At 40.6% G+C, this 25,400-nt stretch overlaps 1 protein-coding gene across 10 annotated transcripts in view; it reads right to left on the bottom strand.

Annotated features, from left to right (window-relative positions):
• DYNC1I1 (dynein cytoplasmic 1 intermediate chain 1) overlaps positions 1-19,457 on the bottom strand; it is a 186,022-nt gene extending 166,565 nt beyond the window's left edge. For 3 of the 10 annotated variants that reach the window (XM_053946064.1, XM_053946074.1, XM_053946095.1), the window contains exons 1-2: positions 19,297-19,455; positions 2,044-2,161 (exon numbers count right to left, since the gene is read on the bottom strand). In XM_053946064.1, coding sequence (XP_053802039.1) covers positions 2,044-2,151 — 108 coding nt within the window. In that variant the 5' untranslated portion in view covers positions 2,152-2,161; positions 19,297-19,455. Of the gene's footprint in view, positions 1-2,043; positions 2,162-11,958; positions 12,130-19,296 lie in introns of all 10 variants that reach the window. The other 7 variants (XM_053946048.1, XM_053946031.1, XM_053946057.1 and 4 more) reach the window with 7 other exon arrangements.
• Between the last annotated feature and the right edge of the window lie 5,943 nt (positions 19,458-25,400).

The raw sequence follows: 25,400 nt of genomic DNA, 5'->3' as shown, positions 1-25,400 counted from the left end.
TATTTGTATGCACTACTGCTTAGGTACAATTTGAAATTCATTTTGATACTTTTAGGTAATTTATAACTCAGATAATTTATACTGTATATATCAGTAACAGTAATTTTTCCTAAATGGATGGTAAAACTGGTCTTTGCAAGAATTTTTGCAAGAATTTTTACAGGACAATGATGGAAATTTTCTGCCTCTTACTCAAGAGGTGCAACTTACTCAACTAACATAAAAGCTGACCACAGAACAACAGGTATCATTACCCTGAATAAAACTGGCCCTTTCCTATTTACTTTAGGATCAAGAAAAAAATTTCTTTGCATTTCAGTGATGTAGCTTAAGGTCCTCCATTTGGTCTCAAGCGCTTGTTGGGAAAAGAAATACTTATCATTAACTTCAATATCCAAGAGGTGCAAAAGAAAGAACTGACATCTCTAAACTAGGACTTTGGCAGCTCTTGGCCCACTAAAGGTCCACAAGATCCTTCCCTCTCTGCTTAGCAATCTCTACCTCCACGGAGCTTCCACATATTAGCCTTCTCCTATTCTGATCTGTGGGCATCTAAAAACAGTAGGAGAACCTGCATTAGCCAGAATCCCATATTGAGGTTGCCCTTTCTGCTGAAACCAGAGTGCTGGAAAAGAGGACTTGTACAGTTCCTCAGACTGGTGTTGATCTTGGTGCAGGCACAACAGAAAACCTAGAAATTCAGAAGCATCCCCATGTTCTCCAGTTTGGAGACAGCCAGGAAACACTGATTTTGTAGTCAAGGCCCAGGCATATTCCTGTGCTCAGCTCTTCCCATGAACCATCTCCCAGCATGCAGGGTTGTAGACAGGTCCCCTGCGCCAGTGTGAATGGCCAAGCACCTTTGTGAGTATCACCTTCACTCCTGGACCCATCTGGCACCACAGCACAGCCCATTTACACAATAATGCACGGTAGCATTATTTGCAGGCAAGTTTCAACCACCACAAGTTCTCCACAAGGCATAAAGTCAGAGTCAGGGGATGCAGAGAAAGGACCTAATAGTTCCCTTGAGCCATTAGCTCAGCCCCACTCCCTCTAGTTCTTTAGTAATGAACACTGAAAGCATTACCATTTAAAGATCTGCTTATGGAGGACTTCCCCAGTGAGTGCAGGAGCCTCACTGGGGTGTGTGCTGTAACTGCACAAATGTGGCTCAAATGATAAAAGATTAAAAAGACAGCCAAAACTGGAATGCTGATTTCTTGGATCACATCACATTTCCAAGGTAATTCCATGAAATTCTTGTACAATATTAAAGTGTCAGTTTAAAAGGAAACCAGTTATTAGTAAAGGATAACAGGTGCTTTAAACTATAGTAAGTGTTGACATTTGAAGGAAAGGAAGCATAATCACTTAATGCTTCTCTGACTTTGCATGAAAATGAATATCCACTCCCTGTCAATTCTCACCTCTATTCCACTAAGTGACTGAATAAAAAGAAGTACAAATCCCTTAATGATAAACCTAATGCATATTGTCAAGGACAAATAAACTAATATGTCAATCAAACTTTAACAGAACTGAAAGATGCACCCATGCCAGAAGATGAAAATGCAATTGCAATTATGTTTTACTTTACTGGAGAATAATAATTGTAAATCTGTTACCTTAGCTAATAATCAAACTAGTCTTCAGAGTACAAAAACACATATTTAGATTGTAATGGCTTGAAAAAATGTGAATGTCCTCTTTCTGTCTTTCCCCACTCTCCACTCCCTTTCCATTGAAGGAGAGCCCAGGAAAAGGCATTGTGGCAAATCAATTTTTCTTTCTCCATACACATGCACATCAGGTTGTCTAAACTGTTGTCATTTGACAATGCTGTGGTTTTAAAAGCAATTCCCTCACCCCAATATTCTCAACTTAAAAAAAGCTTTTTGATTTTCAGGTTAGTCTGACATGGGTTTGAGTATCTCATTCCACATGACAGATACCTTGGGGCATATAATACTGAGATGTCAAAACCTCAGCAATCCCCTTGTGCACGCATAAGCTATCTAAAAGGTGGTTTTGCAAATTTACCTCTTTTTTCTTCCTTTCTTCTTCCTTCCGTTTCTTTTCTTCTCTTATCTGAGCCAAACGTTGTTTTTTGCGCTCAAGTTCTGCTTTTAAATCACTTTTGTCTGACATTTTGACTCTGCTGGAAACAAAAATATGGAAATCAAGGTGAAAATTGAATGATTACCATATTTACTGAAAAAAAAAGTTAATTATATCAAAAGGAGGGCTTCTAAAATTGCAACAAATATATTTCTATATAAACACTGGTCCTTGGACTATACTGACATTGTAGGAAGTGGAGTATTTTCTTCACAATTTTCATTTCAAGGAACTAGATCAGAATATCACCAAATGTGATATATTTTCAGACTGCCTCTACTACAAAATTACCTTTGTGAAGCAAACCTATTGCTGTTCAAAATAATGCTTTCAAAACAAAGGTAAAGTCTTTTGATTTCAAAAGACTTTCAAAGTGAAGCTAAAGTCTTTTGATTTCCACGATCTTCAGTAGATCTGCCAGAGTGTAGAACTCAGATCCACAAACAGATTCCAAGTACCAAAATCAGAGCTGCCCCAAACAGCCCCATACTTCTTAGCCAAGTAATAATTTTACTTGCAAAAAATGGAAACAGGAGAGCTTTTGCTTATGCAGGTGCTTTGTACAGCTGCCAAGCAGGATCCTGTCCCACCAACACAGTCCCACACAGACCATCAGTTCAGCCTCAGTATCCTTCTCACATTCACCCCTTCAGCGTGCACTCTCACCAAGCTATGAGCTATCCTGCCCAGGAATCTCTTCCACCCTTTCCAGGGAAAGCTGGGCCATTCCCCCAAGAAGCTACAGACAAGGAACAAAAGCCCAGCAAATCAACATTTCTCTTTAATAAAACAGCACATTGGTCTGCCAACAGTCTTGTGTTCAGGTCATCTTTCCAAGAGGCAGGAAACATGCCTAACACTCCTGATTTGATGCCAACCACACAAAGTTGGCAAAAACATTTCTTCTGAAATACTGAAAGACCTTTTCCACCATTTAACCCACTTTTCTTTAGAATAGTGATGAGAAGTCACAAATACTCTTTTTCTTTTAAATCTCTATCAGCCTATACTGATGTACATGAGCCTTCAAAATGAAGGGTAAGGAAATAAAAAGTCATTCTATACAGATATAGAGCCAGATCTTTAAAGAAGATACAATACCAATCTTTTTCTACAGTTGTAAAACCCCACCAGTGTTGCACAAATCCATAACTTAAGTCACAGATTATTTATTGATTTTCTAACATCATAATCATTATGAACTGTAATCTAACTGTATAAATAGTGATTTTCTTATTAGGACTTTGTTTCAAGGACAGTTCTGATTAATACAGCCATTCATGAAAAGAGTTAACTGTGCCTTTCCCGTTCACACATCACCAATCATATCCTCTGTTGCAACTCAAAATCAATCAGATCAATGGCAGTGCCATGTATACGCAATGGAAGTCTATTGTTCACTTGATGCATGGGAAATTTGAATGTCAACTCTCCATTAGCATAATGAGAACTCTGCTCATATTACTGCCTGGATGGGTGGATGACCAGAGAGTAAAATTATCTGCTAAAAATTACATGGCACTTTCACCCATCATGAATTTCACTGCAGACATCAGCTTCCTCCTCAAAATCATAAAAGCCTGATAGCTAGCCTGTGAAACAGAGGATATTGCCCACAAAACATCACCTGCACATTAAGCACAATCTTGGCCCCAGATGCTTTGTTTTCTTTGCAAGCATTTTCCTTAAAGGAAAGAACAGAATAACATTTGGAATCAGACAAGGAAACCATTTAATGAAAAGGACAGGCATAAGAGCAGCCTAAACTCCAGCTCACAGTGTCACAAATTCTGCACTTCAGCAGAGCTGCCCATGCTGGCAAGGCACCCTTTCAAGGCCAGGGGACTATGGTTCCATCCACAACAACTTCCAACAAATAATATAGCTAGGAAGGACAGCTACCAACCAGTGGGACAACTGGATACACTGGCTGCATGTGGAGGACCACAATTTCTTTGTTCCTCTATCACTCTCATCCTATACATAATGGTAGTGCTATCAATAGGAGAAAATCAAAACTGTCAGAAGAAAATTGCATTTGATATCAAGAAAACTAAGCAGAAGCACTTTAGTGTTTGTGATCAGCTGACATCAGTGAGCTACTTTTTTACATGAGAAATGCTCATAGGAAGAAACAAGCATTTTAATGGAAGAGCAGGTAATGTTTTGCCTACCAATCTGTTCAGGATTCCTGTGTCTCTCTTAGATATGGCTGAAATCCCATTTGAAGTCATTTTCCTAATCTGTCGCACACATTTGAATTCTGATTATGAAGTTACCCCTCAGAGACCTTTAGACTAGAAAGAGTTTTTGCATCCTTTTAGTTCTGCAGTTTGGCAATAGAGAGAGAGCTCCCATTTCCATGCAAAAAATATGCAAATGCATTTTAAGGCTACTGACAGAAACCCTGAGGGTTTGGCATCCCTTTCAAGCTGTTTGTCAGATATCAATGAATGGCTTTCTAAAAATTCATTCCCTTAATATCAGGGAAGCTAACTGGCTTTTCCCCTGATTAGAGCATCAATGGTTTAGTGCCTGGCCCCTCTTTTACAATGCTCCAGTCAGGGTGATCTAATCCTATTATAACTTTGCTCTATTTTTAACAAAATAGATCTTATATACAACAAAGACGATGTATTAAATTTCCTTCAAAGAATGTTGCCAGTGCTCAGTTATAGACTTTCATCCTGAATATATTATAGTCATGCCTGAGCCCCCCAGACAGCTTACCAACCTGCAGGCTGGCTATTTACAATTTTAGCACAAATTGAACATCAAGGGTATGTAACCACCTTTCTTAGATGCCAGCAAGCTGGTAGCAAGCAAGGAGGCAAATGTACTTATCACTCTGCTTGGCATTAACCATGGAGTTAACGTTGTTCGTTTCTGGGAGCAAATTTCTAATAAGTGCCATTCTGAGTGCCAAAAGGCATGCCACACCGAGAGAGATAAAGGCAAACAGTAAAAGAGATTTACTTTTAACATTCTCTGTAGTGCAGAATGACAGCCCAAGGCTTATGAACAACCTAATCTCCAGCCTGGGAGAAGGCACTGGTCAGAGGAATCGCTGAGGAGCAAGCACATTTTGTACTGAAGCAGTTAAATCCCCTGTGTGGGAGAAGGAACACATAGGAACAAATACACAGAATGCTGAGTAAGTGTAGAAATAATTATCATAGCAAGGCAACAGCCTGGAACTCCCCTGTTCAAGAGAGATGCAAAATCTTAGATCTTAGATCAATTTTTATTTGTTTGGCCAAGTTTATTGTCATGGTTTTAAAAGGGGACAGAGAGTCTTCCCACTCCAAAAGTGCTTACCACACTTGCTAGCACAGGTTCTTGTTATCAGGACCTTGCACAGAGAGCACCTGCCTGTACTCCCAAAAGTTGGAGAAAATTCTCCTTCCTTTGAGATACTGAAGAAAGGAGTTGGCTCCTCATGGCATGCCTTTTAATGAAATGAAGTGCTCCATTTCAAGATGTCAGTTTTCCCCATGTGCATTAAACATGCCTCAGAGTCCCCTCTTAGGCTTGGAAACACAGTCAATTCCATTTACACACCAGACCCAGTGTGATGACAGCTACCCAGGCCTGTGCATGTGCAGCACTGGCTTCCAGCGACTGCTTTCTGGGACTTCACTATCTACTGCCTTAGTTCACAGCATCCTGGATGCCCACAGTGTACAACACAGAGCTATCCCTACCATCAGTACAGGTAAAATCAAAAGAGTCTGGGTATCCTAGGACATGATTCCACTTTTCCTAAAGCACATGTTTAAAAGCAGCTAAGATCAAGCATGCCCCAAAGTCACCAATTCCTCTTTAATGATGATAAAGGGCCCTGGGTGATCTACATTATAAATGTCACAGACAGGGTGAGAAGAATCCGATCCTTACAATGCTCCCAACAGTTCCTTTTAGCTTGTCACTGTATGAAACAAGATATTTGAAAGACAATTTACATTAATCTTAAAGTAACAATCATGTTTGCATAAACTTCTCTGCTGTACACAACATATTCCAAACTACTCCACTAAGCTCATCCCACAGGTAGTAACCATCTCATTTGTGGGAGCAGTAAGAATGTAAATATGCAAATAACAGCATTTTATCCTCAACAGGACTAAAAGCCATGCAAGTACTTTTTACATGTGCAAGCCAGTTTTACTACAGCTTTATAAGCTACAAGGTCTTTATCAATTATCACAATATTTAAGCAGATATTTTTTCAAAGCATTTCTATGAACACTTAACAGCAGAAACAGTCACAGGTATCTAAAAAGTTTTACTTGAATTTCAGTATCAATAAGTTGATACTTAGAGTAATAAAACCAGAAGAACTGGTACAAAGAGTTGCAAGATGTGTACGTAGACTAAATATAGGAAAAAATAAGCCCCAAATGCCCTATGTATATAAAGTAAAATAAATAGATAATTACAACAAGTGCACTTTTAAAGTAGGAAAAGTAAACAATATATAAGATCTCCCTTCTCTTCCAGCCTGTTCTTTGTATTTGCTAGGATAGCATTTTGCCTGCATGTTTTTGCCAAGCTCATCTAAAAAGGAACTTAAGTTTCCAAATCTCGTAGCCCATAAAAATTCCTACAGATTTTACTCCTTTTTGGTGTTTGCAGGATTTTTACATGCTGTTCATTCAGTAGGCTGCACTAGAGTAGAAATTTTCCAAAAGGAGTAGAAATTTTACCCTTCATGAGCCTTGAGGTCTTTCCTGGTTTGTGAATTCCTGTCTTTTTTGTTATTATCTCTGTTGCAATCACCAAGGGGGTTCATTAAATACTGTTACGTATGGCATTAGTCATGCTATATAACTAATTATCAATAATTGATTCATTAATGAACTTCTCTGAAATAAATAAGCAGCATCTAGGATTTAGAGATGCTGTACATGTATTATTCATATGCTTTCATAAATAGCCAATTACTTGAGTCCAAAACTGCAAAACATATCTGTGTGAAATGCAAAGGATGTTGCACAATAAAATATATTACTCAGTAATTTTGGTTTTAAAGAATGGGTTTATAGAGTAAATGGGAGTACCATTACTATTGAAACTCCGACAAATGAAGTGTTCCACTGGAAAAAATTATTTATTTTTATAATGTACTGTATTTATCTCTACTTGGCACAAATTAGCATCTTTCCTACAGTTAGAAATATTATATATTTTTACAATACAAAAAAAATCCCATGGGATGTACCTATGATTTCTACAACTTTAAAGTGTGCATGCAAAGTATGAAACTGTACAAAGCAGATAAACAGCTTTGGTCTGTAAGAAACCAGACAGAGTTGCTACCCTAGTATAAATGTATTCTAATACATCACATTCATTTGAAAATAATGTTTGAAACACACTTCAAATGGGCAAGAGGGGCTAGAAGCATCTCAACAGCAATTTTTAAATAAACATGAGTGCCTCTTTTCTCATGCATCAGAATTTGTACTTGACTTCAGTAGAATAACATAAATAATTTTGCTAAATGAGCACATCAATGTTTACGAAATCACAACAATGAGCAAATATTTGCAGCTGCAAAAACTCAGCATTTGCAGTATGTAAAAGAATCTCCCATGTGTGATGAATTCAGGAAAACACTAAGTAAAATTGGAGAGACTAAGTATTTTTTCTACATAACCTTGAGGCAAAATAGTCAGGCTTTTTACACTGCATCTGTGTATTTATCTATAAATAAAAATGGTTGTCAAGTGTTACATTTCAGGGAATGTACCATTTTTATCCTTCAGCTTCTGAACATTTCTAGCAGATGGGCAAAGGTCTTGTACTTTGTTCTGTAAAGGTTTACAAATCACAAGCATCCAGAGATTTGGTTCTGTGCTTCCTCCTGGTTGCTACGCAACAGGTCAGCACATCTCCAGCCTATTTATTTTGATGCTCTCAGGGTATATGTACCCACAACTGCTTAGTTACACATCCCTTACAATCTATTGCTATTTAATCTTTTCACTCTTGTTCTTCCATAATGGCTCTACTACAAAATTAACTCAGTTTCAGTAGAATTGTAGGGTTTCCACAAGGCAGCATGTGAGCAGAACTCTACTACTGCCCATTTTTACAACACCAGGAGTAGTGCCAATGAAGCAACACCTTCTTGTCATTCCTATCTCTCATGCTCCTTTAGTCTCTTAAATTTACCGTGATATTTTCAATTCCAACATGATGCCTCAGGTTTTAGCTTTTACGTTTTTAGGATTCTGTGCTGCTTTAGTGTCTAGTTCTGAGCTTCATATTAGGGGATGTTAAGCTCTTTTCACAGAGTAGGTGGACAAAACAATTCCTTCTCTAGCTGGGAACCAAGGACAAATGATCCAAATCTCAGGCCCAAGAGCATAAACAATGACAGAATGAAGAGAGAAAAACAAGAAGGATGGGACTTCATAACCTGAAACTGTAATTGGACAATTAACTCCAATATACTAATGGACAAGAACTTATAAAAGTGTGAGACCCCGTGACTGGTCGTCCATTTTGTGACAATTTTGGGTTCATCTTGGGTGTAGCCGTGGCTGGGCTCTTGTACTGCCCAAGGTGGATCTATTGAGGCCTCCTAAAAAATACCTACTTAATTCTTTAACTCCGTCTAGCCTCTGTTCTAGGTCAGCCTTCACAAGACATCAAACAAACCTAGTGCCATGGAAGAGCCACCATGGAAGGCTGAAGGGAAGAATCTGCTGGCAGCAACTCACTGGAGATGAGCAACAAACACACAACATTCCAGCAAGGAGCAGAATGAACTCAAGGACTCATACTAGCATGTTACTCTAGCAAAACTGCTGCACATCTTGCACCAAATATGCTCCCTTTATATTGAATTCCACAGAACTAATTGCATATACTACCTCAAAGAAAACTGAATTTTATATAGGTCTTTCAAATGTCTTGGATTTTCTCTCAATAAGCATGAATGAGCACAGTTAAAACTGTACAATGATCTCAGATGTGCTTCTGTGAGATGGTCCTCAATGTACAGCAGCCAATACTGATTTGTACTTCCTGGGGATCTGACTGAGGAATTGTGCTCCAGTTACAAAGAGCAGATATTTTTAACAAAGCAACAACTTGCATGCTTGACAACATTTAGATCGTGTAGAATAGAAGATTCCTAAGCATTCTTGGTCACTGCCCTCTCTATCAGCTTCTGTCTCTGTTATCTTTTACTGTTTGGCTGCAGTAACACCCAGGATTCCATATGTGGCTCTGTATATGGCTGGGAATTGACATAACAAAATTCCAAATTTTGTGACTCTACACACATTAACTAGTCTTTCTCGTTGCATTGTGTTATTTTCTGTGAATTTCCCAGCTTGCTCCAGAGAGGAATTGCAGGATGAACAGATCAAGCACAGCCCTTCTGAGAAGGATTTAGGGGTGCTGGTGGATGAGAGGCTGGACATGACCCAGCAATGTGCACTCACAGCCCAGAAAGCCAAACCAAACTGGGCTGCACCAAAAGCAGTGTGGCCGGCAGGGTGACAGAGGGGATTCTACCCCTCTGCTGTGCTCCAGTGAGACCCCACCTGCAGTTCTGCATACAGCTCTGGGGCCCCAGTAGATTGACTATTAAGAAGGACATTAACCTGTTGAATTGAGTCCAGACAAGGCCACCAAGTTGATTAAAGTGATGGAGTACATCTCCTGTGAGGAAAGGCTGAGAGATCTGGATTTGTTCAGCCTAGAAAAGAGTGGACTTTGGGGGTGACCTAATTGCAGTTTTCCAGTACCTGAAAGGAGCCTACAAGAAAGGGAGAGAGACTTTTTATAACAGCTGGAAGCGACAGGACAAGGGGAAAGAGATTCAAACTGAAAAAGAGTAGGTTTAGATTAGCTACTAGGAAAAAAGCTTTTACTGTGAGGGTGGTGAGGCACTGGAACAGGCTGCCCAGAGAAGCTGTGGATGCATCATCCCTGGAAGTGTTTAAATGCCAGGCTGGATGGAGCCCTGAGTGAAAGGTGTCTCTATCCACTGAAGCGGCCTTTGAATTAGAAGATCTCAAAGGTCCCTTTCAAACCCAGCCATTTTATGATTCTGTGACCTAACAGGATAATTTAAAGGTGTTTTCTGACATTAAAAGACAACCAAATGTAAGCTGTAAATTGATAAGATTTTAGAGATGGATAATGTGAGAGAGGTAACAATCTAAACCTCAAGTTGCAGGTCACTAATCTAGAAAAATAAGAGCCTTGTATTTCATGTCTTTGATTTCAATTTCTTTGGTATGTATTTCTTATACAATGATAATCTGCTGCTCTCATTGATATGACCACTTCTTCAAAACCTATATAAAATATCTTGTTCATCATAACAGTACCAAAATGCCTCCCAGGGGTAAATTTAATGATTTACTGAAACCTAACATTGAATTTTGCTTCAGGTTGTCTGCTAGTCTCTCCTGAAGTGGACCAAAGAGTCATTTTCTCCATCCTGAAAATATTTCAGCCATTAAAACATGTAATTTCCTTCCATACTGGGGGCTAAAACTGACCCCTCTGACTTTTCCACCCTCCTCCTGAGATAACCCTAGTGGTACATGGCCACAAAGTGATACTTAAAGCCATTTACCCAAACATGAAAAATGCATGCTCTAGTATCTGCTTCTTAACCCAGATATGACAACTGCCAGAGAGACATCAAAGAACAAGCTATGCTGCCATCACACAGGTTTTGCTGGAAGACTTACCTAGATACCGTTTCTTTCTTATAACAAAATATGCTTTGCTTTGCCGCTGATGTCTGTAAGGATGTAACTAGGTTAAAAATATTACATATTGATTTCAGCTCTGAAGTCAAGACAGCTAAAGATTTAGAAAGTAGGGAACAGCTCTTGCTATAAGAAATATACAGAAAGTTCTCAAAAAGGAGAACAAACAACGCTACCATTCTCTTTGTACTTCCCAGGGCTTATCTGGCAGTACTAACAAAGCAGATGAATGCTCAGAGCCTGCCTTGGCCAAATATCCCTGTTGATCTACAGAAGAGAAAAAAGGTATGTCTAGATAACAAGGCAAGATGATAAATGCAGATGTCTAACAGCATGATTTAAAGGACATATGCAAAGAATTTGAATATGAGAGAGGACTAAGAGTCAAGAAATGCAGATGTCTAACAGCATGATTTAAAGGACATATGCAAAGAATTTGAATATGAGAGAGGACTAAGAGTCAAGAAATCTATTCCATTTACCTTTTCTGCAATTAAAGCGTTCCACCCAAATAGGAGAAACATGTTTTGGGGTTTGTTTATTTGTTGGTTTGTTTGTGGTTTGGTTGGTGGTGGCGGGGGGGTTGGACATTTTTTGTCTTGAGAAGACTGAAACCCACATTCTTAGAGTGACTGTTGGCTAATGAGTGAGAAGGACTAGAGGAATGGGGATTGCATTCTTAATCATCGAAGCTATTTTCTATTAATTTCTTTTCTGCAAAGATTCATTGGACCAGAAGAAGCAGATGCGAGAGAGCGAACATTAATCCCTAGCAGAGGCCCCTGGATTCTAGTCTTTGTTTCAGGGTTAGTTTATATTATACACAGTGAGTGTTTAGTTTAAAATACAATGCTGTATTTAGTATCTGGAGCTAAAGACTCCTGTTTCTTCCTGAGCAATTGAAGCAAGGTGATAAAGAGTCCTTTCTATTTCTCCCACATGCTCTGTTGCATTCAAAGAAACTTTAATACTTTAGACTTATGTGAAGCAGCTTCAGCGGGAAAGACTGGAAAAGTACTTAGTGCAGAAGACATATAGGTTGCTGGTCAGAGCACAGATGAAGACAAATATCTCTTTAATGAAAAGTAAAAATTACCTGATACTCCTTTACTTTAGGTGAGTCCCATTAAAACTAGGAGCAGATGCTGTCAGCTGCAGCTCAGCATGAAGCGCACAGTCCGGCAGATGGGCTTGAGGAACTAGAGATGAACTAGATGGAGCAGCCTCAGAGAGACAGGGCAGACACCTTGGCTGTGGAGTCTGGGAGCTCAAGGGTAAGAACACACCAGAAAAGGCCAAAAAAAGGTTAAAAAGTGAGTTTCTAGAGACTTCCTGTGCTTCAGAAGCCAAGTAAGAGCCAAGCTAATTTTTGAGGACAGAAATTTTAGTTTCTGTTTCCATACCATTTTGTCAGTTTAGATGCAGCTGAGCTTCCCAGGCACCATAAGAACTTCCAGTTTGGGGAATTCAAATATGCATCCCAGGTTTAAGATGTGGACATGCCCTGCACTTTAAGCAAAGCCTCCTACAAAGGCAATGCTGGCTGCACGTGAGCTCTTCTCTCCCCCACACACACGTATCTCTCAAGTGTCCTGGCTTCCACTGAGAAGAAGCTTTGCAAAATGGGCTGACTGAGAGCAAAAGCAAACAAGTCCCTGTCCTAAATTGTGGGGCAATCACATCCCTGGAGCACACTGCAGGATACCTCCAGAAGCAAGCGTTAGTGCATGGTCCAGTACACCAGGACCTTGGCTCCAGAATTTGAGACCAAGACATTAGTTAGAGACCACCAGCTCTCTTCAAATGGGGAAGGTGATATAGACAGTTTTGGAAAATATATCAACATTTACTAGTGGCTGTCAAAATACTGGACCACTGAAGGTCCACAAGGCAACCAGAAATGATCCATGTCTGATTTTCAGCCACATCAAACTGTTAAACTACAGATCATTGCAGTATCAGAAGAGAGAACCAGAGAGAGCCAAGGAGTAATTGGGTAATAGTTAAAGTTAATCCTCTAGCAAAAGTGGACATTGCATGATATGAGAAAGCACAGCAGTTATTGACATATATATATACATCCATACACAGTACCTCAAGAAAAATAACACAAAAATGGAGGCAACCAACTTTAATTATACTTACTCCTAATTCATCACTTGATTTAGTAAGATCAGAAACTTTCTTGGGAAAAAATGAAACTTAATTAAACTTTACTGAATGAACACTGAGGAGGCATGATCTCCATTTAAAGACTTCAAAATCCACACTAGTATTAACTAATATAACTGCTACATTTTATTATAATTTTGTTCAAAAAGACTGATATGTTTGTCAGTGTGGGAGTCTAGAGTTTTTTATTTCCCTGACACTGATAAATAAAAAATAAACCCTATAAGTGTTATGTATATAAAGGCTGCTGTAAAAGATGTGGACAGCACCAGTAGTAAGGCTGAAACACAGAACTTTTTCCCTCTTAGCCCCTAACAAAGAGTATAATTTACTGTCATCTTTTGCGTTCTATGCTTTAAGTATATGGGAAAAATCTTAAGGCTCTTTAATTTATAATTATCAGACAAAGTACTGAATTTGCACAAGGTGTTTTTAAAATATTTTCAGAGGCCCTTAAAGGCTGAGAAACTAGGCTTTCCTGCATTTTCTTGCCATTCAGCTTTCTGTGAAAAAGAAAATATTGTGGGAAATAAAGGGACAGTTTTCCCACGGGCTCTTTCAGTACAAAGAGAGAATGGCATCACTGTTTTTTTTATTTTGTCTCCAGTACAATACCCTCCTATCCCATCAGCACAATTTTTCTTGTATTATTATTACTACTGTGGAGATAGTGAAAGGCAAGAATACAACATTCACAGGCTTTGCCAAGTGCAGCAGATTATGTACATGAATAGCTAACTGCACACTAGGGGGTATGATTTAGGTCAAATTTCTTGTTTCATTCCAAGGTTATAGATTTTTAAGCCATTCATTGTTTAGTGCACAACACAGTTTACAGTCATAAACACATATAACCTGGACTATCTTTTCTCTAGTTTTTGCAGAAGTAATTTGTGCTCCTAGGCAATAAAGACTGGCAGAAGTTGATAGTCTGTAACAAAGTGTAAATAGTCTGTAAATAAGCGTGTGACAAAGCTCTATGAGCAGGTTGAGCTAAAAAGGACAAAGAATTAATTCATTTAGGAGCAAGCTAAGATCTGAAATAAATCAGAATTATGATACAAACCACCTTCTGGTTCAGCAATTGCTTAAAATGTAACAAGAAACAAACTGATGAAAGAAACAATAATGTCATATGACTTTGAATAGTGAGATTAATGAAAATGGCAAATCTTTTATATTACTTAAAGAGAAGGAAAACATGTATTATGAAATGTCACATGAGTTTAGATAGTCCCCCAACTTTGTGCTGTGATAATCTGAGAAGAAATTATTTTAAAAGCTCAGTGTCAGTGGAATACTCTTTAAACCAGGACAGACAGGTTTAAATATAAGAAAACATTAGAAACAGTCTGGGTTGGGTTTTTTTTTTTCCTGTAACTCTGCTTTATTACATATTTTAATTTCTGGAAATATATAATAGCAATCATTTGAAGTGTCTTTGCCCCAATTACCAAGTGACCTGGTAACCACTCTGATCCTAACAGTGGTGGCCTAATGTGCAAAACACAAAACAAGGGCATGCCTTGAATAGTAAGAATTTAATACGACTCTCTGTGCCCTTTAAAAGCTAAGATCTGTTTTAATGGGTACAAAACAGAAGGGGTGAATAGTTTAAGGCAAGAGAAATCCATATTTTCCCAGCATGTGGTCTAAGACCTACAATGATTAACTTTCAATACTAACACGGCATAGTTTCTGTACTAACATAGCATAGCTTTTTCTCTTAAATTCAGCCTGAAAATATTAGAATCAAAGAAGGCTTGATATAAAGTGATATAAATAGACAAGAAATATATCCTCTATTATACTTATTTATATTAAATCATACTAGGCAGTTTTTTGTCTTTGCCTTACTATAACTCCCATTGTTTGAACACAAAACACACTAGATCTTTCTGCTGGGCTGAAGTGAAAAATTAATAACTGAGGAGAAGGTTTTGGAATTATTTGTACCACATCACAGCTGGAGGGAGAAAAGACCAAGGAACTAATAATATAATTTCTATGCTAGAGAGAGAAAACAAAGGGGAGGGGAAGGGAAGGCCAGCAAGAAGGGAATGTGATGTTAAGACAAGTATTGAGTAAATTAGAAAAGGGTAAGCCTCAAAGAACGATAGTAAGAGGGAAAGGAAATGTGAAGAAAAGATATCACTTCACAAACAAAAAGTGAAGTCCTTAGAAGATTCCTTCTGTAATTGTTTTCTGCTGAGTGGCAATAAATGAGCCTTCTCCTTTAAACAAATTATTGATTAATTATTCTAGGGCCAAGCAGGGACAGACATCCAGCATCTGGGGAACACAAAGCATAGAACTGCATTGCTTCAGAAGGTCTCCCAGGAGGTCTGTTCCTCAGGTTGATGTAACCTGTCTCTCCAGATCAGCTGATTCACATGCATGAGAACAGTGTTAAATATAAAACATGTATTTATACTGTGCGATTAAGAGCCAAGAATCACAAGAGACATCTAAGCAGTTATTATTCATCAGGTAACACAGATATCTGCACATAGGTCAATGCAGCAGTTAGAGAGGGACTCAAAAGCTCTGTTAAGTCAATACAAAACTCTCATTTCCTTCAATAGTGTTTGGAAAAGTATCATGGCTTTCAAACAGTGAGGGCAGCTGACTTCTGCCATCACTCTTTAGGCTCAGTTCACCACCAGAGAAGTCAGAGAGAAAGTCCCATTACTGTTAGCAGTGATAGGGCTGACACCTCTGTCCTTAAACTTGAGCATGGAGTTACAGTGTGCTGCCCACAAAAGGCTTCAAGAAACGGTTACTCCTGCTCCATGCCTTCTCCATGCTGCACTGCACTCCCAGATACTCATTAGCATGCTTTTGTCTTAAAAGGTACAACAAAAAGTGATGAAGATGCACAGTAAAAAAGAAGGAGCATAGCTCAGGAGGAGTCGGTGCATCACCTGTCACAGATTATCAGAGGTGTCTTGTATCTTCCTGCAGCTCCTGCCATCTGCCTGGAAGTAGCCATTTTCCCAGAAAAGTTGGCAAGATGATTCCACATAAAATGAACAGTACTGGGGGAGCAAGCTCGTGTATACTGTCTTATTTTGAGGCTTGCAGATGGCCAAGTGAACAACAGCTCCCAATGTCATCTCTAACTAAAAAGAGCTAGCACACTTTCAGATGGATTATTACCAAGTAGCAAAGGGACATATTGCATCAATCTGAGATTTAGACTGAGTCAGGGTCTCTTGGTGAAGCAGAACCATTCCTGCATTACCATTTCTGCATGCTCACAAACAGCTGAGGGGAAGACCATTCAAGCCCTCACCTGTCCCCCATATGGACATGTAAATGTGTACTCACCTGCAGGACTTGTGTTGCTCTGACAAACAGAAATAAAGCTGCACTGGCAAAAGCATAGTTTTACTAACACAAGTTGCATCTGTACTAAGGGCATTTTGCCATCATATTCCATCAGTATTTTGGCTGGAAAATGTCCCCTTTAAACACAGATTACATCTAGAGTCATTATGGCTTGTTTCATTTAAAGTTTTTAAAATAAAATCGGTAAGTATTAGATGAGTATTGCCCTGAGAGGTCATTATGTCTGACTATGGCTGCAGAAAGCCTGAGACTCTATCTTTGCAGATATGAATTACGCTGGTGCACCTCAGTGAGGATTTCAGTGTTACTTCCCTCCAACTTCTCTCAAAATGAAAGCCCATGGAAATGACAAGGAGGACAATCCTGTTAACATCCCACCATAACCTCCAAGCAGCAACTCATTTTGGCACTAGGTGTTGGTAACTCTGGTAATTCCTAATTACTACTTCTGCTGCTGGTTAAACCAAGCCAAAGGAACTCAAGAGAGCACTTGAGGCATAGCCCTGGTTACGTAGTCATAGAGAGTGGCCACAAATATGTTTAAAATCTCTGTGAAAAGTTAAGTTTGAGGAGCTGAAAGATACCACATGATTAACTGATTCACTAGCAGAAGTAAATTAAGCTTTCAAAAACAATACTGCTTTTCTATACCCTTATGTTTTTTCTACTTCAATCCCTTATCTTTTTCCCTTCCAGCCCATTTCACATCATTGTCCAATATCCTGCAATGGTGGTGCCTCTAACACAGCCCATTATTAGAGCAACTAGCTCAATCTAGTATTCTCCCTCTCTCTTCTTGCACACTGGAAAACAGAGGGAAGCAAGGAATGCTTTTTGAAACCTGTCTTACAAAAGAAAAGAAGACCAGGAGACTGAATCTGTTAATTTATTTGAAAATAAGGCAGGTAAGTTCTTGTTGCATCGTTTAGAGCACCTACACTGAAGACAGCTGCTAAAGCAAGGCTTTTATCTATGGGAGGTATAACAGGAACCAGAAACCTGAAGCTGGAAAAATACACTGAAAAACAAACACATTTCAATAATGAAAAAAATAGCCACTGAAAGACATCACAAAGGAGGGCAGTTCACTGCCCTTCCTTCTATAGAAAGAGCTGGAAGGTCAGCTTCTTAATTTAAGATCTGCTGGGTACAAAAGAATATTTCCCTGAGTGTTCTTTGAGTAGCCAGATCTCCAAACTTCCCGTAATTACTGCACATGTAAGGTGTGGTTTATTGCTGCTCCTTTAAAGATTCCTCTCCTAAACTGTGGATAAGGCAGCACTACAGTTAGTGAATTTTTATGATAGACTAATTAGAGACAGAGGTGCTCAGAGTTGAGAGAAATCTAGCCAATCTAACTCTAAACCATCTTTTGGATTTCCATATACCTGGCCCTCAGAAGTCCTGCTTAACAAGGAAGATGATGGTAAGTCCCAGTCTTCAAAACAGTCTGTTCACAGAGAAGGTACAGAAGGGACAACACATTTGGTATTTTTATGAACTATAAATGGATGATTTTGGGAAAAGAAAACAAAGCAGAGGATGCACTGGTGTCACAGTGAGCACTCCCATGGGGAGAAGACCCAGATGTAGCCCCAAAGTTTGTATTGAAGAAACCATTTCTTGCAGAAAAATGCTGCAGAGAAATTATAAAAGTAATTTTATTTGCCTTCACTAAATATGGAGAATGTTACTAGAGATGCCATCTCACATGAAATAAAAACAACAAAAAAAGAGCTTAAAAGAATCAGAATAGCAAATATGTAACTTTCCTCCCTTAGCAAGAACAAATGAGGCACTTCAACAAAGCACATTGGTAGTAACAGAAATGAAAATCCCCGATTGCTCTGATAACACCATCTCTCAGGAGACAGGCAGTCCTGGGACCTGGGATTTCTATTTTGAAACATGTTTTGCAGTCCCATGCTTCATGATATTTAGTGCAATTTCCAATGTTATTTAAAGTCCTCAAGCAGAAGTGAAGCAGAGACAAAATCCTGTATGTCAGGATAAATTTCCAGGTACGAGTGCCAAAGTCACGTGCTAACTTCATGTCAGGTCCTTCCATCTCATGCCCTCTATATTAGCAGGCTAGATTGCTTGATCTGCCAAGAATCCTATGTTATATGCATTTATAGCTCAAATCTGTACTTTCTGTCAATGGCAGTATTGACAGAAAAACAAACTTTCTTCCAGTCCATAAAACAGGGGCTTTGTCTAGGAAATCTGGGGCCTTATGTTCTCTGCTGACCATGGGGGATTCCCGGGATGATGTAACTGCAATAACATCCTTTTGAAAATCTATTTCACTGGACTACCAGTGAAAAAAGGCCTCTGGCTGACTCCCTCCTTCTCTCACCCTCTTAGGGAATTACCTTAAGAAGGAGGAAAGATCTATTTACTGTCCGCTGTCGTCCTGGACTTGAGCAAACCCGCTACCGCTCACGCTGTGTGAATAATTATAGACGAAAAACTTTTAGCACCCCCCTTTTGCTTTAAGCTGTTCGGCGCACAGGCACCAGCCGGGAGCCTGTGGCCGCCACTCGCAGCCGGGGCCGCGAGGCGCCCCAGGGACCGGAGCAGGTGCCGAGGCCGGCGAGGCTCGCTCACCGCAGCCCTCCCGCCGACGAGCAGCCAGGCCGCCAGAGCCCACCCGCGGCGAGGGCCGGCCGGCTCCGCGGGCAGCCGGGGATGCCCGCTCGCCCAGCCGGGGATGCCCGCTCGCCCAGCCGGGCCGCCTGCCAGGGGAGAGCCTCCGGCGGCCGCACCAGGCTCCGCGGCCGCTGCGCATCCCGCGGAGCGACTCCCGGCCCACTCCTCCGCCGCCAGCGCCGGTCCAAGGGCAGCCCCCACTCGCCCCTCCGGTCCGGCCCCGCCGCGTCCCGGCCCCGCCGCCCCGCGGGTGCCTCACCTCCGCCGGCGCTCGAGAGATGCGGAGCGGCTCCCGGCGCCTTGCAGCCTTCACCGAGCCCTCGCCGCCGGGGGAGCAGAGGGATGCCCCGCTGACTGAAGGGCTGCTGCCAGTAGCTGCGCCCTGTCGTGCCGAGCCGAGCCGAGTCGAGCCGAGCCGTGCCGCCGCTGCGGCAGGACCGCCACCGCCGGCTGAATATGCTGTCTCACGGTGGACAGGCTCCTCCCGAGAGCTGCTGCTGCCGCTTTCCTCCTCCCGCCTCCTCCTCCTCCTCCTCCTCCGCCCGCGCGGCCCCGGTAGAGACACCCCCGCCGCCGCCCGTGGGACCGGGGCGGGGCCGCGGGGGGCGCGGGGCAGGTGGCGGCGGAGGGGCCGGCTCAGGGTCCCCGCCCGGCCCCCCAGCAACTCCGGCCTGAAGTGCGCTCGCTCGGCTCCGCGATGTTCCCCTCGCTGTCACCCCACAGTGGCGCAGGCTTCGCCCCAGGAGCAGCCGAGCCGGCAGCTGCGCGGCTGTCAGCACAACACCGGCTTCGTCGTCAGCCCCACGACAGCCCAGGCAGCATCCACCGCCACCTCCACAGCATCCTGACACCATCGCATGGCAGCAGCCGTCAGCCCCACGATAGCCGAGGTAGCATTCCCACCACCATCCTCATGGCAGCAGCTGGCAGCCCCACAAAGGCTTAGCCATCACCCTCTAAGCTTCCTAGGATATCCTCCCAGGCCAGCCTGACCATCACCCCCACGGCAGCCTGGCCATCACTCCCGTAGCAGCCTAGTCAACTGTCATGGCACCAGGCTCCTGCTTAGTCCTGTCCCTTTCTGGAAGAACCGGGAGAGCTCCAGAACAGATGCTTTCATGGTTAAATAAGGACAAGACTGCCCAAAGGCAGAGGTTTTGTTTTGCCTCTGTTTCCTCATACCATTCAGGGGTACAGGTACCAGACAAGAGGGCCAGACTTCTAGCATTGCCCCTGCTTCTCTCCACACACAGAGATATCCATCTCCTGGGGGAGAGGTGCTAAGCAGAGCTATTGGGGATAGTCCATGTTCCTGCAAAATAGCACCCATCTCCAGTGGAGATAACCCAGCTTCCCACTCCCTTATTGCACACAGGTATGCTGCCCACACACGAGGAAAATACATACCTTTTGGTACCATGGTTTGTTCGCTAAAAACATGATGTCCTGGACATAGCACTCACTGTTGTCCATCCCTCTGGTCCAAGAGGTACCCTCCAGAACCCTGTCCCTGGAGCCTAATCTCTTGTTTTCCTTTGGTGGGAAACACTAATCCCAGCTGCTGTCATTCGAGGTCTAGGACTTGTCCTGGGAAGAGTGAGGTATACCCAGCCCACTGAAAAGCCATAAAGGATTCACATCACCTCCAGTTCCTGCCAGACCTAGACAGACTGCACCTGGCCAGGAGACAAAGAATCCTGAAAAGGAGCGAAAGCCTCCATTGCTGGTGTGGATACAGTAATGAAATAACAGATTCTCAATTAAATTGGAGTTGAATCAGGAAAGATTCATCTTTTGCTCTCCTGTGAAGTCCTTCAAGAGCAACATCTTCTGCTTCTGCAGGTTGGAGCATGTGGAAAACAAACCTGTAGTTTTAAAGGCACAATTTGAAAAGTTTTGAGTTTGGCACATTTGGTTTGCAATTCTTCATTAAAACAAGGCCCTTTCAATATCAGACACCCGAAATTGAACTTCAGAAACTGATTTTTGCTTTTGAAAGTGTTAGAGTGTTTGCCTTAGCTTTAGCACAAATGCCATAGGGTTTGTTTAGGTTCCTTTGAATTGCATGTCACTTGCAAATTCCCTGCAAACTCAGCGGATTGCTTTAAATTATTCCTGACCTAAGAGGGCCTTGGAGTCATTTAATATTCCTGAATTGACAGATGAGGCTGGTTCGCCATGGAGCCTGATGAGATTCTGCTATTGTTAAGATGCTGTCCTATCCATATAACCATGATGTCATGGTATCACACACATATCATGACATCACATTGCATGATCATACCAAGCATACTAATATATGTCATAAATGGGTTTCCAGAGCTTGTTAAGCCCTAGATTTTTTTGTTACAGAGTAATGGTATTTTGTGTTCTAGTAATAACTACATGAGATGTTTCTTAAAAAAATCCTGTAAACCCCAGTTCAATGGGACACAATTTTGATATCTGTTATATTCACATTTGCCAGAGGTGATTCAGTCTTTTGAAAGTATAAAAATAAGGATGGAAATTTATGTGTCAAAGAAAAAATGTTTAAAAATCCTCATCAAACATAATGACAGATTTGGTAAAATTATTATTTAAAAATGGGGAATTGTATACAGAAGAATTCAGAAATAACTTCAGTGGCCAGGGTAGTATATTAACAAACCCACAAATTTCTCCTCAGAATAAACTGTTGTAAGAAAATTTGGAGAGAAGCAATCCTAGATAGTATAGGCTAGGTGTTCCTACAAGTAACAACCTCCAGGAACTCAAGAAAAATTTATGAGCAGCCCACTTAAGGAGCTCTCTGAAGGAATAACAAATTTTCCTATAAGTGATGCTCTGTCCTCTTTTACCCCAATCTCACAATTTTCTTCTCTAATCTTCCATAACAAAAGGTCTCACCATTTTTGTGGATTTCTTGCTCTAGTCATGGAAAGTTTCTATTAGTTGTCACTGATTTTATGAGGCAGGGATAAAATCTTCATACACCAAGAAGATATTATTATATTCACTTTTCAAAACAAAATAGTTATGATCAATAATGTATTTGTAATTCCTTTTAATGAAAAATATCTAGTCATTTCAGTACACCCCACTAATTTTACATTTTCCCATTGAACACAAATCCATAATATTATCCAACTCAATATATTCTCCTAGTAGCATTTTCTGATTACGTATTCTTAGTCATCAGGTGAAAGTGCAGTAGCACAGAGTTAAGATTATTTTCAAAATCTCTATGTTCTGTGAGTTCAGAAGGTGGTTATTGTAGCCCTAGATTGCTTTATGAGAACAACAGAGGGCAAACTGGTCAGCAGTTACAGATGTCTGACAAGCTGCCTTCTCTGCAGCAGAGGTCAGTTTTACATGGACACACACAGTGATCATGCTGTCATCTGAAGAGAAATCAAAGATTAAGGGAAAGTCTGAGGTCCATCACAGACTATGGATTGTGTAGAAAAAGGCCACTGTTAAAATTACAAAAATTCATTGTTTGCCTGTCTCCCCTCTCCGAACTTACACACATGTAAAATGTGTGTAAGCTAGAAGAGGGTTTATGTGCACATTAATAAGTGCAATATGTGGTTAATTGCTATATTGGAAAAGTTCAAGGGAAAACAATTTGACATGTTTTCTTTTTGAAGTTACTTTATATAGAGTTGTTCACACTTAAGTTATTAATGAAGATGGGTATAAGTTGATCTGGCAAACAAATAGCTGTTTATGATGCAACGTAAGACAAATAATTAGTAATAATTAGTAGTGCATTACATTTCCATGCCTTAGGCACCAGCAACTCCTGCATCACAGCGGGCATTAATAAATGAGCAAACCTTCTAGGAAGTTTGTGCCACTTGAAGGTTAAAAATTAATTTCAAAGCAGACATTTCTAAGGCTTAGTGGAAATGGGAGCGCATTTAGACATTTCGCATGGTAGGCATAACCTAGGCTTGGCAAATAACAAAGGATGTTACAAAATGCCTTCCAGCTTTTCAAAAGCAATGATTTAAACAAAGGATCAAAAGGCAGAATGAAAGTTTTAGAAAAAGTGAGGAATATCACTTCTGAAGTCAGGTTTACTGCTATAGCAGTAAAGTCACTATAGAGCACTATTCCACATGGCTTCAGAAATCTTTTCTTTACAAGTGAACTAGTTAGTTACTCATGTAAGAAATGTATGGGTAGTTGCTCAGTTAAAAAGGAAAAAAAAAATTAATAGGAAAGTATTGGAGAGCTTTTTTTACTGTTTGCTGAAATCAGTTATATCTCCAAGCAGATCACTGAGTTGAAATTTCCACAAGTCTGAATATCCACAATACATTCAAGATTAAAAAGGAAGATTTTAAATGTATCTGGTACACAGTCACTAATAATTCCTCTGTCAATTGATCTCCTATTGCTAGATTGCCAGTTCCAAGATCTTTGCTGAAACACATGTACAAAGCCAGAAAACTCCCACATATCTTAAAAAGGATAAATTCCTTATCAGAAAAAGCATCAGTAATAAGAGATGATGTATACAAGTAGAAGGTAAAGGGAGATCTGTGTCAGGTGGGTGAGTTCCATGCTGTTCTGGATTTGGGATACTCTCCAAACATGTTACAACTGTGTGCTCCTAGAAACAATTATTTTAGTGATAGGCTCTTTTCTAAGCCTTTTTGCTTTGTTCCTTTGTTCCTCATTTTCCTATAACATTATCACCAAAAATTCAACAGTTCTGTACATCTGAAACTGGATCAGGAATCATCAGGAATCATTAACTTGACTTCACATCTGAGACTCTGACTGTTAAAGCATGTAATTGCCCAGGCTTCTGATTTTGCACCTGTAACCAAGGTACAGAAAAGACCTGCAAGAAAGAAAGACTCTAGAAATTTTGTTACTGCCTTTGTAAATAGCAGGTGCTTGTCATGTAATGCAAACAATTCCTTTTATTTGAAAAGACTCAGTATACTGGGAAGGGCTTGGAAACACGTCAGCAAAGCAGCGAACCTGGGAAGGAAGTGGAACATTCTAGGAGACACTTCCTGGCAATGGTCATGCAGACTCAGCAGCATGGAGAGGACTTCACGCTTGAAGGGTTTTACTGCGCTTTGCTACTGTGCTTATGTTTTGAATTACTGAGGAAGCTGCAAAAGGAGAGAGAGTCCATAGCTTGAGTGGCAGTGCCTGAAAGTGAAATGGGCTTCAGGCAGGACTGGACAGTTTAGGGAACACAGACTCTGAAATGCTCTCTTAAAGACCAACTACACAGTTGTCTCCACTCACCTCTGAGTTCCTGAGAACTCAATAGATTTGTTGAAGGGAACAAAAGAAAAGTCTGAGTTTATAGAATTACCAGCAGCACCCAGCCATCTTTACAATTATTGTGCTCTTTTATAAAAGGTTGTCTCATTTCCCCACACCACCTTTGGTTTGAAGTCCACACCTTTATGTTTGATTTAAAACAACAACAATTTGCATTTTTGCAAACACCAGAGGATGCTACTCCTTTATAGGGTTCTTGAGATCTTCCAAATATTAACTTGAAGCTTAGCTTTACCAAAATTAAAATCAGTGATACATACAAGGTGATGCATGAATGTCATACATCACGAAAATGTATTAAAGTGTATGAAAGCAGATAAGTGCTATTTTTGACAACAAAGTCAACATTATGGCAAATTATTCATACGATTAAAAGTAGAAGTGCATTATGTAGAGAAGATTCTAAAGGGAAGTATTTATTTAAAATGTCTCTTTGAAATGTCCCTTATTTTTCATACTTTGTTCTGCCCAAGACAGTCATCTTTGCTTGCCTTTTCATTATGTGCTAACAGTATGTGCTAATTACAGTAATGATCTGGATCTTTGTGGAAGTGGCCATCAACATGTCAGTGCACAATGAAAGTTTTCAAGCAGTATCCTAGCTCTGAGTTTATGCTGTAGTGTCAGAAAACCACTCATCTGGGCCTGAGGCATCCAGCCCTGGCCATGGCTTCCATTTTTTAACCATGCTTTTCTCATACCTACCCACTGCTTATTGAAAAATATGTCTGTAATTTTTCTTTTCTCTCACCCTCATTTTTCCTGACTTAAAGTCTCCAGATGAGAATAAGCAGCTATGCTTGCCTGGAGGCCTGGATGACACTCACAGAGGGAAGATGAAAGCAGCAGCAGAGAAATATAACAGTTTAATCTTCTTAAAAGGGGATAGCTGATAAAGCAGTTCTGGGGTGGGCTTGTTCCACTGCTTCAAAGTGCTGTTTGGTTAAGGGAATTTATTGTTGCACTGTGTGAGCATGATTATTTCAGCATTGCTTCTGATCCCAAATAGCTGTCATTGCCTAGAGTTGTAGATGGGTATGTATTTTTCTCATTGAAATCTAAAAATAA

The sequence above is a fragment of the Vidua chalybeata genome, chromosome 1 (genome assembly GCF_026979565.1).
Source record: "Vidua chalybeata isolate OUT-0048 chromosome 1, bVidCha1 merged haplotype, whole genome shotgun sequence".
In the NCBI taxonomy this organism is placed as follows: Eukaryota; Metazoa; Chordata; class Aves; order Passeriformes; family Viduidae; genus Vidua; species Vidua chalybeata.
Note: the sequence above shows the minus strand (reverse complement) of the source record. Positions and strands in the feature narration are given on the sequence as shown.